The 16,266-nt window shown below is 39.5% G+C and overlaps 1 protein-coding gene across 1 annotated transcript; it reads right to left on the bottom strand.

Annotated features, from left to right (window-relative positions):
* Window positions 1-645: 645 nt before the first annotated feature.
* ptk6b (PTK6 protein tyrosine kinase 6b) lies at window positions 646-15,783 on the bottom strand. The gene is made up of 8 exons (XM_042003267.1): window positions 15,271-15,783; window positions 11,302-11,423; window positions 9,918-10,081; window positions 8,899-9,064; window positions 4,898-5,059; window positions 3,726-3,907; window positions 3,492-3,645; window positions 646-1,777 (listed from the first exon to the last, which is right to left on the bottom strand). The coding sequence occupies exons 1-8, from the start codon at window positions 15,639-15,641 to the stop codon at window positions 1,596-1,598; spliced, it is 1,503 nt and encodes a 500-aa protein (XP_041859201.1). The 5' UTR covers window positions 15,642-15,783; the 3' UTR covers window positions 646-1,595.
* Between the last annotated feature and the right edge of the window lie 483 nt (window positions 15,784-16,266).

A 16,266-nucleotide genomic window follows, 5' to 3' on the forward strand; every position in this document is an offset into this window, starting at 1 on the left:
GCTCCATCTCTGCTCGACTTAAAGTTTTGTAGAATTCACTTTCCTGAAACCTGACTGTCACAAATTGTTTCTAGTATCACCGACGGCTGTGATAAATGTAGAACTTCAGTTTACAGTTTCTGGCAGAAATAATGTCACACAATGTCTTTGATATAAACCTACGATCCTTTCCTCATATAGTCTTATTTGGTCATTCATAATAATACAAGCAGCTTTCTGTAGAAGACGACATTTACTTTCTGATGATTGAGAAGCTTTCTGTCTGAAATTCAACGACTTTTTGATTTATTGTCATTTCTCAAGCTTGAACATAGAAGTCTGTATTTTTCTGTATTGCTGGATCTCCCCTTATATTTATTTTTGTTCTTTGTTTATTATCGTTGGAATGTATGTGTATATGTGTATGGGCATGTGTACATGTATACATATGTATTTCTTTTTTTTCTTTGGGTGAGGGGACAAAATGGTCTCATGTTACTGTGATAAACTGTTTTAAACTGAGGCTGTTACATGTTCCTAATTAAATATATATATATTTTAAAGTATCTGCTCTAGATTTTAAATGTTCCCAATAAGAATAAAGGCAAATAATAATAATAATGATGATAACAACAACAACAACAACAATAATAATAATAATAATATTATAATAAGTTTTATTTATAGACGCCTTTTTCGACACTCAAAATCACCATACAGATAAAGAAAGAAGGTACAAAATACAGTAAATAAGTACAGAGTTAATGTTTTGTTCCAGAGGATGACAACCTCATGTGAGACAATGAACTGGAACATACAGGAAAAACTGGAAATGTAAAAAGAAAAGTTAATCAGGCCGTTTTCTGAGATGTTGTAGTAAAAGAAAACAGCTGAAAAGTGATTCATTCTTCAGTCATTCAAATAAATTCTTTATTCTCTGCTAAGAGGTTCAGATAGTAGACCTGTGCTGCCCCCTTCTGGTTAAACATAAGCACTGCAGGGTGTTTGAATAGATGGCGGTTGAATTGATTAGAAACTATTTCATCTGCGTTCTTTTAGCTGCTTTTTGTCATCACATCACATACTTTTATCATCAGACAGAGGCTGATTATATTTTATCTTTGATCAAATAAAAACAATAATTACAATAATAAAAATAGTATGCAAGCGTTACTCTTTTAAGCAAATACACCTTTTAAAAGTTTTGAAAAGTATTTATAGCAGAAACTCTGTTTTTGTAAAGTATGTTTAATAAAAATATATTTAATTTGGCATTTTAAAAAGTTTTACAGCAATATGCCTTTTCATATTAAACAATAAGAGGATTTGTAAAAAAAGAAAAAAAAAAGAATTGAGTTTACCAAGTTAACAGTTTCTGACTATAAACTAATGGTCACATTATTTATGCACAAAGTTAGTTTCTGCAGAGTGTAAACCATCAGGAATGTGTTTAGGAAATCAAGGTTGTTTACTTTATCAGGTTACCTAACAAAAGTGCGTAACTGTCATTGTTTTAGGGAAAACAGTAGTGAAAAGTTCTCAGTTCCAGGTCTTTATTTTGCTCTCTATCGCCCCCTTGTGGCAACAAGCACATACTGCAGGAAGTCCATGGGCTTTCACTCCAACTCATATGGGCTGTTCTCCAACTGGGCCCTGAGGGATCTGAAGTCCGGTCTGTTATCTGGTTCGATGCTCCAACAATTCAGCATGATTTGATGAATAAATCTGGGGCATTTAAAGGGTGCTGGCATCCTGTATCCGTTAAGAACTTGCTCGTACACGTCTTGGTTACTATAAGCTATGGAAAGATTTACGTAGAGAGGAGAAATAGAAAGACAGAAGTGGTGAAGAGTGGTTAAACATCTGTTTTCATTAAAATATCTGCAGATACACCTGTTTCCTTTCTAATTATATAACTGTGCCAGCTTTTTCACTGAATAGCGAGAAGACTGTCGTCCATGTCAGTTTATTGTCAGTTTATCATCACACATGCTGTGTTAGCTATTGGCTAAGTCAAGCTTTGTAAAAGCTGTTTTTAAAAGGAAATTTTGTTCAATAACTTTCTTAAAACCTGCATTTCCCAATCATCATCCCCTTGGACCTTGAAATGAGTTCAGCGTGGTTAGGAAGCCTACAAATCCACCGCAGATTTAACACAAAGCTCTTCTAAGCAGCCTGATCGGGTCTTTGAGGCACTTCAAGAAAAAAAACATTCATCCTGCAAAGCTACATCAGCAAAACAAAGATGCCAGAAATCGAGGCAGGCCATCATTTTAGAAAAGTTTTTTGTATATTAATTTGCTCCTCAAGGGGAAGCTGAAGGGTTATTTAACCCTTTCCTGCATCGTGGCTGCCTGTTTAAAGATGTATATCTAGTAAATCCTTGAGTGGATAAGGTATCTTTGCAAATTAGTCACTTCACTGCACATTAGTGGGTCATCCAATACATTAACTCCTGATAAAATGAACTTATGATGACCTATGTCTTTGTATGACTTTATTAAATGATCGTATTTCATGTTGTTTTAATTCCTTTTTTCTGTTGCTGTTTTGGGATATTTTTAATAATTGAAGGATCATTTTGGGTATTTCCTTTCTTATTTAATTTTAGTGCTTTTTATTTCCTTTGTGGTTTTTATTGGTGTATGTGTGGGATGTATGTGTGGGATTTTAATGTTTGATATAATGTCTTGAGGAGCTGTTTGCAAATAAAGTTTCCTAACCCGCTTAACACCTCTATTAAAACACCGGAAAACTGCTCAGCTTCACTTTTTAGCTTCTGCTGTAGCACAGTTCCTCCTCAGAATGACTTTACTCATTCTTAGATGAACTGGACTGCTATTCTCTGGTTTTCACTGACAGTAATGTGAGATAAAATTAACATTTTCTACTGTGTTCCAGGTGAATTTACTCCGAGTCCTTGTAGTTGTGAAGATAAACTTAATTTATTTTCAGAATATCATTTCAGACAGGAGGCAGAAAAAAAGGCTTTGTGATGAAGAGGTTGACTGTCAAGTCAGTGAAAAAACATCCAGTTTGTTATTAATACAACTTAAAAAGCAACTGAGCTGTGTTGAGAAATCTTTAAATAAAATGTTTATGTACAGTGAATAAACCACTTAGAAACTGGTTCCTTTCAGTCACTGTTTATCCATCCATCTATCTCTCTGACCAGTGTTGGCAGTTATGACCACTGACATAAAACAAGCTCCGCCTACTGGCAGACAGTGACATCATCACAATATCTGTCACTCCATTGGCTGAGAATTTTCAACAGGGTTGTTTTGTAGGTGTTGTAGAGACTTACAGTAGAAAAATCCTCATGTTGAATATAAATAATCCAAACAATGGGCTGTTATTGTCATGTAGACGGTTTTGATTTCTCCAAATCAATATGGTCATTTTTCTGCCTCTTTTTTTTGTAGAATTGATGTAATGTGTGAGTTTATCTGTTTATGATGGATTAAAAATGATCAAATCAGCCAAACCATAAGACACATCACAAAACCAACCTGGATAAGGAATACCTCCATAGGACATGATCTCATAGAGCAAGACACCAAAAGACCAGACATCTGACTTGATGGAGAACTTTCCATGGCTGATGGCCTCAGGAGAACACCATTTGAAGGGAATCATTTTATTTTCTGTGATGTAGAATGGCTCCTTAATGACAAAAAAATGCTGGTTTTAAAACTGCAAACTTGATTAGACTACAAAGAAGTGAAACTTCATTTTCTACATACCTTGATGATTCTGGCCAGACCAAAGTCAGCCACCTTACAGATGTAATCTTCTCCCACCAGAACGTTTCGAGCTGCCAGGTCTCTGTGGATGCTGTTCCGCTCCTCCAGGTATGACATCCCATCAGCCACCTGGGCACTCATGTCAATGAGGGATGCGAGGTCTTGATGCTTTCCTTCTGGCCCTGAGACAAAATGGGACACACAACTCTGACTATCAGACAAATGACAATAAACATGATAAAACCCCAATTCCAAAAAAGTTAGGATGCTCCAGATGTTTTTTATTGGTGGAAGGTCTGGACTGCAGGCAGGCCAGTTCAGCAGCCAGACTCTTCTCCTGTGAAGCCATGCTGCTGTGGTGGATGCAGGATGTGGTTTAGCATGTGTTCATAGACAGTAAATTCTGGAAGTCTTACTGAACCCATGCAATGATTTCCAGTAGAGAATCATGTCTGTTCTTAATGCAGTGCTGCCTGAGAGCCCCAAGATCACCAGCATCCAGTTTTGACCTTTGGCCTTGTCCTATGTGCACATAGATTCCTCCTGATTCTATAACACTTTTGATCATATTGTAAACTGTATATGGTGGGATTCTCGGGGACCACAATTTTACTTTCAGGAACATTTTTCAGAAATTGTTTCACAAATTTTAGCTAGCTGCTAAGATGCTATGCTTATTTTAGAAGGTCTGTGCTGAATTTTAAGTAAGTGAACTCATATTTCCATCTCAGCATGCAAACATGCTCATGGTGTTCACTTGATGCCATTTTAACAATGCTCATAATTTTAGGTTTGTGTATTTGCAGAACGATATTAGCCAATTAGCACCACACAGATTGAAGCTAATGGAAATGGTACCAGCTCTGCAGCCATTTCTTCAAGAACTTAAGAAAAGAGAGTTGAAGAAAATGGAAAGACGACTTGATGTTTGTGCTGAAAGAAGCTGCTGTTAAGATGTTTTGTCACAAAAGATTGAATAAAAGTTAGTTTATTAGCACATTACATCTACTTTGCACACTTTACAATGTGATGCTTTTCATCTGCTACATTTTTACTCATTTTATTCAAAAGATCAAATTTGAGACTACAGAATAAGATTTCCTGTTCCTGTTTTCCTGTTAAAATAATGAACCTTGATCCTGTGATTGTTTGCTTTGATCAATGAGGTTTACCTCTGAGGAATTGAAGCAGGCTGCCTTTAGCCATCAGCTCTGTGATGATGTAATACGGGTTCGATGCCGTGCACACAGCAAAAAGAGTGATGAGGTGACGATGGCGTAGACCCTTCAGGATCTGGACTTCCCTGTAAAACTCACGTTGGTTCATCTCCGAGTCTGATGAGAAAATAAACAGATAACTATAAATGAGGGAAGGGATGTGAAAGAGGAACAGAGAAGATAGAGGAGCAACAGGAGGAAGTGGCACTGAAATCTTAACTGCTGAACAAACAAGAATTTACAGAAAAACTTCAAGCAGCAAAGCTGAGATCACATGTGGTGTGCCCCAGGGTTCGGTTTTGGGCCCAGTGCTTTTTAATCTATACATGCTCCCTCTTGGCGGGGTCATCAGGAGACATGGGGTCAACTTTCATAGCTATGCTGATGACACCCAGCTGTACATCTCCGTGTCTCCTGATGACTCAAGGCCAATGGATGCTCTTTTTAACTGTATTTTGGACATCAAATCCTGGATGGCAGAAAACTTTCTCCAGCTTAACCAGGCCAAAACTGAGTTTTTAGTCATCGGTCCTGAGGCCCAGAGAGAGAAACTTTTACCTAAACTACAATCATTGTCTTTTAATCCATCTTCACAAGTAAAAAACTTGGGCGTGATTTTTGACTCTGAGCTGACTTTTATTCCCCATATTAAGAATATTACCAAAATAGGTTTTTATCATTTAAAAAACATTGCCAGAGTGCGCCCAATTCTCTCCCGGGCCAACACAGAGACGCTTATGCATGCTTTTATCACAAGTCGTATTGACTATTGTAATGCCCTGCTTTCTGGTCTTCCCCAAAAAACCATCTCAGGTTTACAACTTCTTCAGAATTCAGCAGCACGTGTCCTGACAAAGACCAGAAGGCGGGCCCATATTACACCCATTTTACGATCACTGCATTGGCTCCCTGTGTGCTTCAGGATCGATTTTAAGGTCATTTTATTAGTTTTTAAATGTCTTAATGGTCTTGGACCTTCTTATCTCTCAGATCTGCTTTTACCCTATGAACCCTCGCGATCCCTGCGGTCCTCCGGCAGTAGACTTTTAGTCATTCCTAGGGTCAGGACACACACCCACGGGGAGGCGTCGTTCCAGTGGCGCGGCCCTCACCTGTGGAACAGTCTGCCGGAGGACCTCAGGGTTGCAGAGAACATTCATGTTTTTAAGACTCGGTTGAAGACCCATCTATTCAGCTTAGCTTTTAGTTGATATTCAGTTATTTAAGTATTAATTAGCTTCGTAATATTTGGTTTTATTACTTCTGACGTTTTATACACTGAATGCTCTTTTACTGCCTTTTATTGTTTCTGGATCCTTCCAGTGTTTCCTCTACGGGGGTCCGTCTGTACTGGGGGTGGTGTCCGGCTGTGGCTGATCGGTGCGGTGGGACGTACGTCTTGGCGGTGGGGGCTGGTGTCTCAGCCAGGTCTCCCCGGGCCGCCGTGCTCCTGTGTCCCTGCAGTTGCAGAAACTTGGCAGAATACTGTCCCACCCTTGGTGCAGATGGATCCCCTACTGATGAGGTTTCCTCATTTGTCCATCTGCACCTGGCATCATGTACTTTGAATTATTCTAGGCTGAAGGAGTGTGTGTGCCTGTATGGGGGTTGGGGGGTGAGGGTGATTGGACGGGAATGTTTTTAAATGTAAGGCGCTTTGAGCCACAATCCTGTACGAAAGGCGCTTTATAAATAAAGTTTTGATTTGATTTGATTTGATCTTCTTTTTAAAATATTGAAAAAAAGACATAAATACTGTTTTCATGTCACAACTTATCCAGTGTGTTATAAGGTTAGTTGAAACCTGACTGTATGTTATGTTAGTACACTCCAGAAACACATGATGGAGATGTTACTTACTTTACAGATGAGTAAACAACAACGAGGAAAAAAAACAGTTCAGGAAGAAAGAAAGATGACATCAACAGAGGAACGTGTGAGCTGAGAGATCAGACAGGAAATGTGGCCAAAACCAAACTAACTAAAGATGTGAAGCAAAATGTGTTATTCTTCTTTTTTTAAATTGCTTAAACCACTGGAGAACTGGGTAGGTCTCTCTAGTACTGCACTACACTGGTTTAAATCCTATTTAGAGAATAACAAGTACTTTGTGTCAATAGGTAATTTTACATCTGAGCAGACAAGAATTACATGTGGAGTTCCCCAAGGTTCCATCCTGGGGCCTCTTCTGTTTAACATCTACATGCTCCCACTGGCACAGGTTATAAAGAAAAACAAAATTAGTTACCATAGCTACGCAGATGACACACAGATATATATTACAATGTCACCAGGAGCCCCGTACAGGCTCTTGGTAAATGCATTGAAGAGATTAATGACTGGATGTGTCTAAACTTTCTTTAGTTAAACAAAAACAAATCTGAGGTGATTGTATTTGGAGCCGAAGAGAAACGATTAAAGGTCACCACAGAGCTTCAGTCTATATACCTAAAAACCACCAATCAGGCCAGAAATCTGGGCGTACTGATGGACTCAGACGTTATCTTTGAGAAACACATTAAGGGAATTACAAAATCAGCCTACTATCAGCTTAAGAATATATCAAGGGTAAAAGATCTGATGTCTCAGCAGGACTAGTCCAGCTTTTATCTTTAGTCGGCTTGATTATTGTAACAGTGTTTTTTCAGGTCTACCTAAAACATCAATTAGACACCTGCAGCTTATTCAGAACTCGAGTCCTCACTAAGACCAAGAGAGTGGACCACATCAGCCCAGCTCTGAGGTCTTTACACTGGCTGCCTGTTCGTCAGAGGACTGACTTTTTTCCTCACATTCCCTTTAATATTTAGATTAATAATTTTTTGTATTGTTTTGTCTGTTTCTGATTTGATTTAGCTTTTTATCTAATGTTATTTCTCAGTAGCTTTTACTATGATCATTTCTGCATAGCTTTAGCCGATTATCAAATAATTTGGCTGTTATTTAGGCTTTATTATAAATCAATTACTTTTGTTTTATTTGAATTGTTTTGCTATTTTTCAACTCTTTACAGGATGACTGCCAGTTCCTGGACTTAAACCTAGAGCCTCTGGCATAAAAGTCATTTAAACTAATCACTAGACTCTTACCAACACTGGAAACGTTGGCTGGGGATTACTCTTAAACCTTCATGTTAACAAAATCTCCCTTCCTCTGGGAGGAACTTGGCAGCAGTTGCAACACAGTTTTAGAAGCAAAATCTGATGCTTTTAGGACAACTGGATTTGCTTCTATGTGTGGAGTCAGGCTGTAACAGGAGTTTTTAATGTGCATGAAACACAGTCTACTAAAGTCTTGCTAGATTTAGCAGTCAGTTGCTCGGCGTAGTCCAGTGGTGAGTATTACTGGCTTATGAGCTTGAGGTCATGAGCTCAAGGTCAGATTCTACTAACTGTACTTTAACCGTTCAAGTGGAGTAGCAAAAACCAATGTGCAGGTTGTTCTGCACTGCTGTCTCAGTTTAAAATGACGACGTGATATAATTACACTCTACCCGTCACAAGTTTGGACAAACTTACACATTAAATTTAATGTGCAAGTGTCATTAAGTGACATATGTCAATAGACAAATTTAAGTGGGTATAAGTGTATAAAAATCAATATTAAAAAATATTCCCACTTGTTTTTCTTTGGTTAATCATTGTTTTCTTGTTGATTTACTAATTATTTTATGCATTTTATTTTAATCTATTTCTTTTGGCACTCTTAACATTCCATATCGTATATAAAATGTCTGAAAGTGATCAGAAATGAAGTCCCAATATGTTTTCTAATCAATTATTTGTTATTATACACTTAGCAAACTATTATGCGTTAACCTGGAATAGTTAAGACACTGTTAAACATTTTAGTTTTGATATAGTATGAAAGTTATATTGCCATGAGCTCATCAGGAAGTCTTCATGCTCTTTATCCTCGGAGACCAATTTACAAAATTTACTTAGATAATAAAGTACCACTTTTCAGGATCTTGATAGCGACATTAATTTGGTTCCTCCAACAGCCTCGGTAGACGTTAGCGAATTGGCCACTGCCCAGCTCATCCCCCAGGGTGAACTCCGCCTTCGGGAGCTCAAATTCACCCACTGTAAAATGACTCAGATCTTGGATGTTGGGCTTTTTCTATTGAAGGAAAAACAAAGACAAAATTCCCACCTTTAATGTGACATCCTCAGTTACTCTGCTAAAACACGCTTTGATTTAATCCCAACATTCAGTCTTTTTTCACATCTACAATCACTTAGAGAGACCGATAATCCTAAATATGCGGAGGGAGAAAAGTGCCACAATTAAATACATGAATCAGCATTGAATAATCTATTAAATGTGTTAAAATTGGAAATGCATTAATTTGTTTTAAATATATCATTGATTTAATTGAAATTAAATATTATTTTATATATATATTTTTTAGTAATTACTTATTTCAGGGTGTCCCATGTGGCAGTGCATCACAAATAAATTTTATCTGTCAAACTCACCCATCAGTCCTGGTGGGCGGAGCTAACATTGACGGTGTTAATCATGACTTTGATCTGAATTCAAAGCTACTGTTGAAATGACATTCTACCACAGTAATTAATAACTATAGTAATCCAACATGTAGATAAATACTACCATGTGTCGGAGTATTTTAACTGCTTGTGCAAGGACCTTTTATTCAGGATCGACTTCGAGTGACTTGCGGAGCAGAGTAACCAATCAAATTTTATTTATATAGCTCTTTTCATACCAAAGAGCAGGAAAGCACTCTTTGGTACAAATAATAATAACAGTTCCATATCAAAATAATTTCAACATCAAATAAAAATAAGCTCACATACCCAAGTATATAACCTAAACAAGTTAAAAACACACACCTAATCATTCATTATCTCTCACACACTCATACGCATAGCTGATGGATTTGGAGCGAGCTTGTGACAAGAAATAAAAGTTACATTAACCAAAACACAGCCAGCTTGTCCTGCCTCACCCTTTTGCAGGGGTTCCTCAGCGGGCCTGTGGTGCTGAGGCTGTTGATGCGGTAGTATTCCACCAGCTCGACCAGGGAGCTGAAGAGCTGGTCGTGTTCCACATAGAAAGTTTTCTCAGCCTTTTGGTGGATCTTAAAATGCTTCACCCGATCGCTCGACTTCACTGCAGGAAGATTCACACAATGACAATGAAAGAATATGCGAAGGGCCAAAACAGTCATAAACAAGGACTTTAAAATGAATAAATTTAAAATATCTTTTTATCCATTCACACTTATTTTTGATATCTACATTCTTCTTCATACATTTATTTATTTATATGTTCTTCATCTTTTATCTACATATATTTATTAATTTATTTAATTCTGGTAATAATAATAATAATAATAATAATAATAATAATAATAATAATAATAATTCTTACTCTTTTAATTTAGTTCTGCATTTAACCCATCTCTAGATGTGCTAGAGTGGTGGGCTGCCATGTTTCAGCAACTGGGGAGATAACTCTGCAACACTCACTGTCACTATAGTAACTATGACTAGAAGTGGGACAGTACCAGAAGATAAACTCCAGCCTGACATCCCAGAGGGCGGTGCTGGCCCAGACAGTCACTCATCGTGGACTGGCGCCTGCCCCAGTCCCCCCGACCACGCACTCCAGAGACCACAATGCCCTCCAACCCCCACCCCCAATACACCCAGCCCTCTAAAACTCACAACCATGCACATCCCCATCTCATCCATTTTGTCCATCCATACCAACATAAAGACACACTCAACCCTCCCATGTATTCAAAACACCCATACAAACATGCATTCACAGGGTCCCCTGGGGGTCATATGCCACTCAGTGATGGCATGTCCCCCCTTTCCTCTCTTCCCCCCATGTCCTCTCTCCCCATGGGAGAGCCCATTGGTGGGGTGGATTGACACCACACAAGATATCAGCAGCAAAGACCAGTGCTCCATCATCCTGAGATATGTAACCCATGTCATTACTGAAAGATTGTTTGCTATGGTGGACTGTGAATCAGCAACAGGGCAGCATGTTGCAGAGCTTCTATAAAAGGTTCTACTTGAGCTTAATATTGATATTGGCACATGTGTAGGCAACTCAGCAGATGTGCAGTTAATTTGCAGGGACAGTATTGGGGGTTTTCTACACTCCTCTCTGAGCAGTCCCCAAATCAGATTCATATACGGTTGTTATCCCATATATGTTGTTACTTGTTGGGATGTTATCCCAAATCTAAACTTTATACGTATAACTCACACTTTATTGCTCTGTACACTGGTGTCTCATAAAACAGTTTCTGTCTGGTTTATTAGAAATGAACCTGCTCTTGTTTTTTTAATCTATCACAATATTTTTTGTCTTGCCTGAAAGTACGTATCCAACGCGGTCTTTCTCACTGTTTCGGATGAGGAACGCTCCCACCTCATTTTGTGGTCCTATCATGTGGCTTTGGGCCTCGCTGCGACTCATTTTCCCATAAAACCACCTGGATTAAAACACAAAAAACATTTTTGTCATTTCTAGAAACTGGCTTATAGTTTCTGATGTTAAAGCTCTAATATTCAAACCAATGTGATGAATTAGGACAGTTCTTTCCCATCTTCAGCTGCAGGAACCATAGCGCTGTTTCATTTGTGGTATGTTTCTCTCCTCCTTTGCTTGCTGACGGATTTGTTGGAGTTCTTTATGCAAAAACCAACGAACTGAATTAACTGTTCTCTTCAAATCAACCACCCTGAGATGCACGAGGGGACAGCAGAGAGGAAAAACTCCCTCTTAACAGGAAGGAAAACCCCAGCAGAACCAGAACCAGGAAGGATGACCATCTGAATGAACCAGTTGGAGGTGGAGTTTACAGAAAAGACGGGTCAACAAGCACCATAACTAACTTTTCTTTAAAAATGTCTCTGTACAAATATGTATTGGTTCAGCTTTGGGTATTGACTGTTAAATATTCTCATGTTGGTGTGTAATCTTTGCAGTTTAAGGTTCCTTGTTCTGCTTTAAATCATTTTTATCCAACCCTGGCTCTAACAGCATGAGGTTGCATTAGTGCATGAAAATGCTCATAAAGTCACCGCTCTATCTCTTTCAGTAGGTTTTGCAGTGACACTAGCAACCAATCAAAGAAATTGTGAAGAAAACATGAGTTTAGCTTCAGCCTCAACTCTGCCCTCATGGCTCTTTGGCCAAAGTCATTCCCTTCTACATTTCTGCAGAGGTCGTTCTATTTTTTTTCTTCTATTATGTGTTAGAAAACAGCTTAGAGGTGCATTAGCACCAACTAGTGGACTGGAGTGTGCTGAGGGAGGCACATCTGGCTGACTCAATACTGCATGTCTCACGCTGATCACAAGTTTAAATCGAAATCTATTCTTGAACTAGTTGTGAGATCTTTTTATGGCACAGTCTTAATTTCAGTTTGCCCTTGGAAAATATACTTTGGGTCTTCATGCTAAACCAGAGAAAGGTCATCCAAGCTTTTATCAACAGAGGGTGAAAACAACATTTGTGATTGTATGGAGGTGCATCACTGTTCATGCCATGAAAGACATCACCTCTGTCCAAAATTCCAATAATCTATACAATAATCAGTATGAAAGGAACATAATTATGCTGCAGAAATGGAGCCGTGTCAGCAGCTTGTTGCAGTAGCTCTGGTCTTTTTTTAAAATCTTCTTGGGGATTTCCTGCTGAGCTTTTTTCCCATTAAAATACAGATTTCAGAAATTCTGATTTAAAGCCTCTGTTGACACAAAGGAGAAAACAGGCTTGGTGTACTTCCTATTCTGCTGAAGCAATAAAGGGTTGCAGATAATGAGAAAACAAGAAGTGGTAAAGTTGACAGTTGTAATATTTGCTTCTGGGTTTGAATGATTAACAGACTTGAGATTTACATTAAATTGCATCAGACGGTGTAATAAACATTTCTCATGATGAAAAACTAGAACTTTGGATGGATATTAATGATGAAAAATGTTATAACTAAGATAACTGTCATAGCAAAGTCTCAGCAGCTCTCAGATACAAAGAGAAAATTATAAATGGCAGCAGTTTGTCGCATTGACTTCCCCAACCCAACGTACTGTTAAAGCTGATGCAGCTGAAAGCTTCTGCTTGATGATAATCTGTCAGATAAGCCAGTTTGAGAACAATAAATTTTAGTGACACATTGTGTTTCATATCCAGCGGAGTAGACAGACTTATGTGGCTGCAGCTGGAGGCAAAGTAAAGACTGACGGGGTACCACATAAAAATTAGATATCTGAAAAGTTAATGATGTTAGATTTAAACTGAAACTTTCCAGACAGGCGTGACATGACGAAACTGCTGCCTGGGTTATTATTAAACAACCACATGCATATGTTTCTGCTGTTTCACTTTCACTGAATTGTTCACCATCACTTTATCAGCTCCACTTGTTCAACTGCTTTTTAACACAAATATCTAACCAGCCAATCATTCGGCAGCAACTCAATACATCTAGTCATGTAGACATGATGAAGACGACTGGATGAAGTTCAAACTGAGCATCAGAATGAGAAAGAAAGGGGATTTAAGAGACTTTGAACGTGACATGGTTGTTGGTCTGAGTATTTACTGGGATTTTCACACACAACCATCTCTAGGGTTTCCAGAGAATGGTCTGAAAAAGAGAAAATATCCAGTGAGCAGCAGTTGTCTGGACCAGAATATCTTGTTGATGTCAGAGGTCAGAGGAGAATGGGAAGACTGGTTGAAGACGACAGAAAGACAACAGGAAGTCCAGAAAGCACTGGTTCCAACCAAGTATGCAGAACAGGATCTCTGAACACACAACACGTCCAGCCTTGAAGCAGATGGTCTACAGCAGCAGAAGACACACCGGGTGCCTCCTGCCAGCTAAGAACAGGAAACTGAGGCTACAACTCACACTGGACAAACAAAACTCACCTGTGTAATCAATCAGGTCAGTAAAGTAACTCTACCTAATCACCTTTCTGAACTATAGAGCCATGAATAGGTGACCAGGAAAGCCACCAACACCTCCTATCAGTTGTTACCTTCAGATAGTGGTTACAAAGTCCTGCTGGCCAAAAAACTATAAATAATCTTTTATCTCCTCTGCCATAACAACCCAGAACAATATCAAGTAGGCTTACCGTCATCTGTTGCTTTTTCTTTCTTTTTTCCTTGTTTTCATACATTTTTTTTTTGTGTTTTTATACAAATTCATTCAAATGTTTCATCTATCTATCTAATAGAAGATGGAGAAACGTTGCTGGTCTGATGAATCTCCATTTCAGCTCCACATTCAGATGCTAGGTTCAGAATCTGCTGGAAACATCATGAAAACATGGATCCATCCTGTCTTGGATCAACGCTTCAGGCTGCTGCTGGTGTAATGGTGGGGGGAGATTTTCTTGGCCCACCCTTAGTACCAATGTGGTACCATGTCCATCCCTTTATGACTACAGTGTAGTTATTTTCTAAATGGTAAATGGCCTGTATTTATATGGCACTTTTCCCAAAGTGCTTTACATCATACATCACGTTCACCCATTCACACAGCAGAAGCTGCCATGCAAGGCGTTCAGCCACAACCCATCAGGTGCAGTTTGGGGTTCTGTGTCTTGCTCAGGGACACCTCTACACGAACTCTAGGAACGAACCAGCAACCCTCAGGCTACAAGACGACCACTCTACCCACTGAGCCACGCCACCCCACCGCCCCCTAGTACATGACAATGAGTTCACTGGACTCCAACGGCCTCCACAGCCACCAGATCTCAGTCCAGTAGAGCAGCTTTGGGATGTGGTGGAACGGGAGATTCTCATCATGGATGCAGCCGACAAACCTGCAGCAGCTGTGTGATGCTGTCATGTCAATATGGAGAAAACCTCTGAGGAAGGTTTCCACCACCTTGCTGAATCTATGACACCAAGAATGTATATATATGTAATTACTTTCACGGTTTTACTGTTTCTGATCTGGTATCTTATTTAATGGGTCCAACCCGGTAATAGCAAAGTGGACTTGATAAAGTGAACAATGAGTTTATAAAAGTAGTTATTACTTCTGAGAAGCATCTCTTTATTTATTTATTTATATTTTTATTTATTTATGTATTTATTTATTTATTTTGCTGCTGAATTGGTAGATTTAGTTTCAACACCTTAAAACTGTGTTGGTTATTAAAGGTTCCTGTAGATTTGTAGTGTTTTACCTTAATGTTCTCTATTTTAGAAGTCGTTTGCTCTTTTATTGTCTTCAACATCTAAATGGAACTGAGCTCACAGAGTGAAGGTGGCAGCAGAGTTTGGAGAAGACGCGTAAAGTGCGCGCTACTCACGGCTGTGTTTGCAGACGCTCGGTCCTGAGCAGGTAGTTGTGAGGTACGATCCCGGTGTCCAGCACGCAACCATTCCTATCAATCTTCCTCGCGGTCCACCAGTCTCCGTTGCTGCTTACTACACTGAACAGATCCCCCTCCTGGAAGGACAGCTCGTCCGGATGCCGGGACTCAAACGGCCACAGCGCCGTGTACACCGCGGTCTCCGTCGGACTCTGCTGGCTGGGCGGGGGCGGACTCGATCTCGGTGGTCTCTCCTCCCTAACACCACCGCTGTCTCCGTCATCTCTCGGAGCAGTCTTTTTCTCTTGGAAAATCCTCTGCCACAGTGATTCCAGACACGGACAAACCTTCCTCAGACACTCACCCATGGGTGACCGTTGATGAGCCGCGCTCAGACCTCAACTGACCCACTTCACCTATTAGACAGGTAGAGAATGGAAAGAGTCCTCGAAAAGACTCCCACAGAAACTGGTTACTTAGTTTTGCTTCGGTTCAGTATGACCACAGCGGTCAGATTTTAACTTCCTTAAAGCCTGACAGCAAATAAAACTCCGCCTATGTGAAGAACATCGTGCGCGTGCAGAGGAGCACCTGCCCCCTGTGGCCCCTGGTGTCTCTTGGAGAAATTTGGGTGAGTTTATGTCTCTGCCAGGCTGCTGCTGTGATCTGTGACGTACTTCAGACATCTGAAGTGGTGCAACAGCGTCATTTCTACAACTTCTCAAAAGGAACTCGCTATTGCCTCTGTTATGTGCACTTTGGGGCACAGTTAGGGGCACATATCAAATTAAAGGTGGCATATGCAAATGAGACCTACTAACTACATGCTGCCTTCACTAACACTTAGACATTTTAGGTTTACCCAATTAAAGGTCAGTTTATACTGAATATCCCTTGAAGTTGCACCTTGGGGTTGCCAGTCAGATTGTATGGGTGGCCCATGTCCCAGGAGACCCTTCGTTTATGCAGCTTGTTCTTTTTTTGGATTGTCTT

Source organism: Melanotaenia boesemani, chromosome 13 (genome assembly GCF_017639745.1).
Source record: "Melanotaenia boesemani isolate fMelBoe1 chromosome 13, fMelBoe1.pri, whole genome shotgun sequence".
Taxonomy (NCBI): Eukaryota; Metazoa; Chordata; class Actinopteri; order Atheriniformes; family Melanotaeniidae; genus Melanotaenia; species Melanotaenia boesemani.

What these genes read in the sequence shown, in the direction of transcription:
- ptk6b (XM_042003267.1), bottom strand. Translation starts at nt 15,641, where the DNA reads ATGGGTGAGTGTCTGAGGAAGGTTTGTCCGTGTCTGGAATCACTGTGG. An exon ending in CCTGCTTCAATTCCTCAGAG is followed by an intron (nt 3,908 to 4,897) that starts GTAAACCTCATT and finishes ATTTTGTCTCAG; the next exon opens with GGCCAGAAGGAAAGCATCAA. An exon ending in TGGAGGTATTCCTTATCCAG is followed by an intron (nt 1,778 to 3,491) that starts GTTGGTTTTGTG and finishes ATCTTTCCATAG; the next exon opens with CTTATAGTAACCAAGACGTG.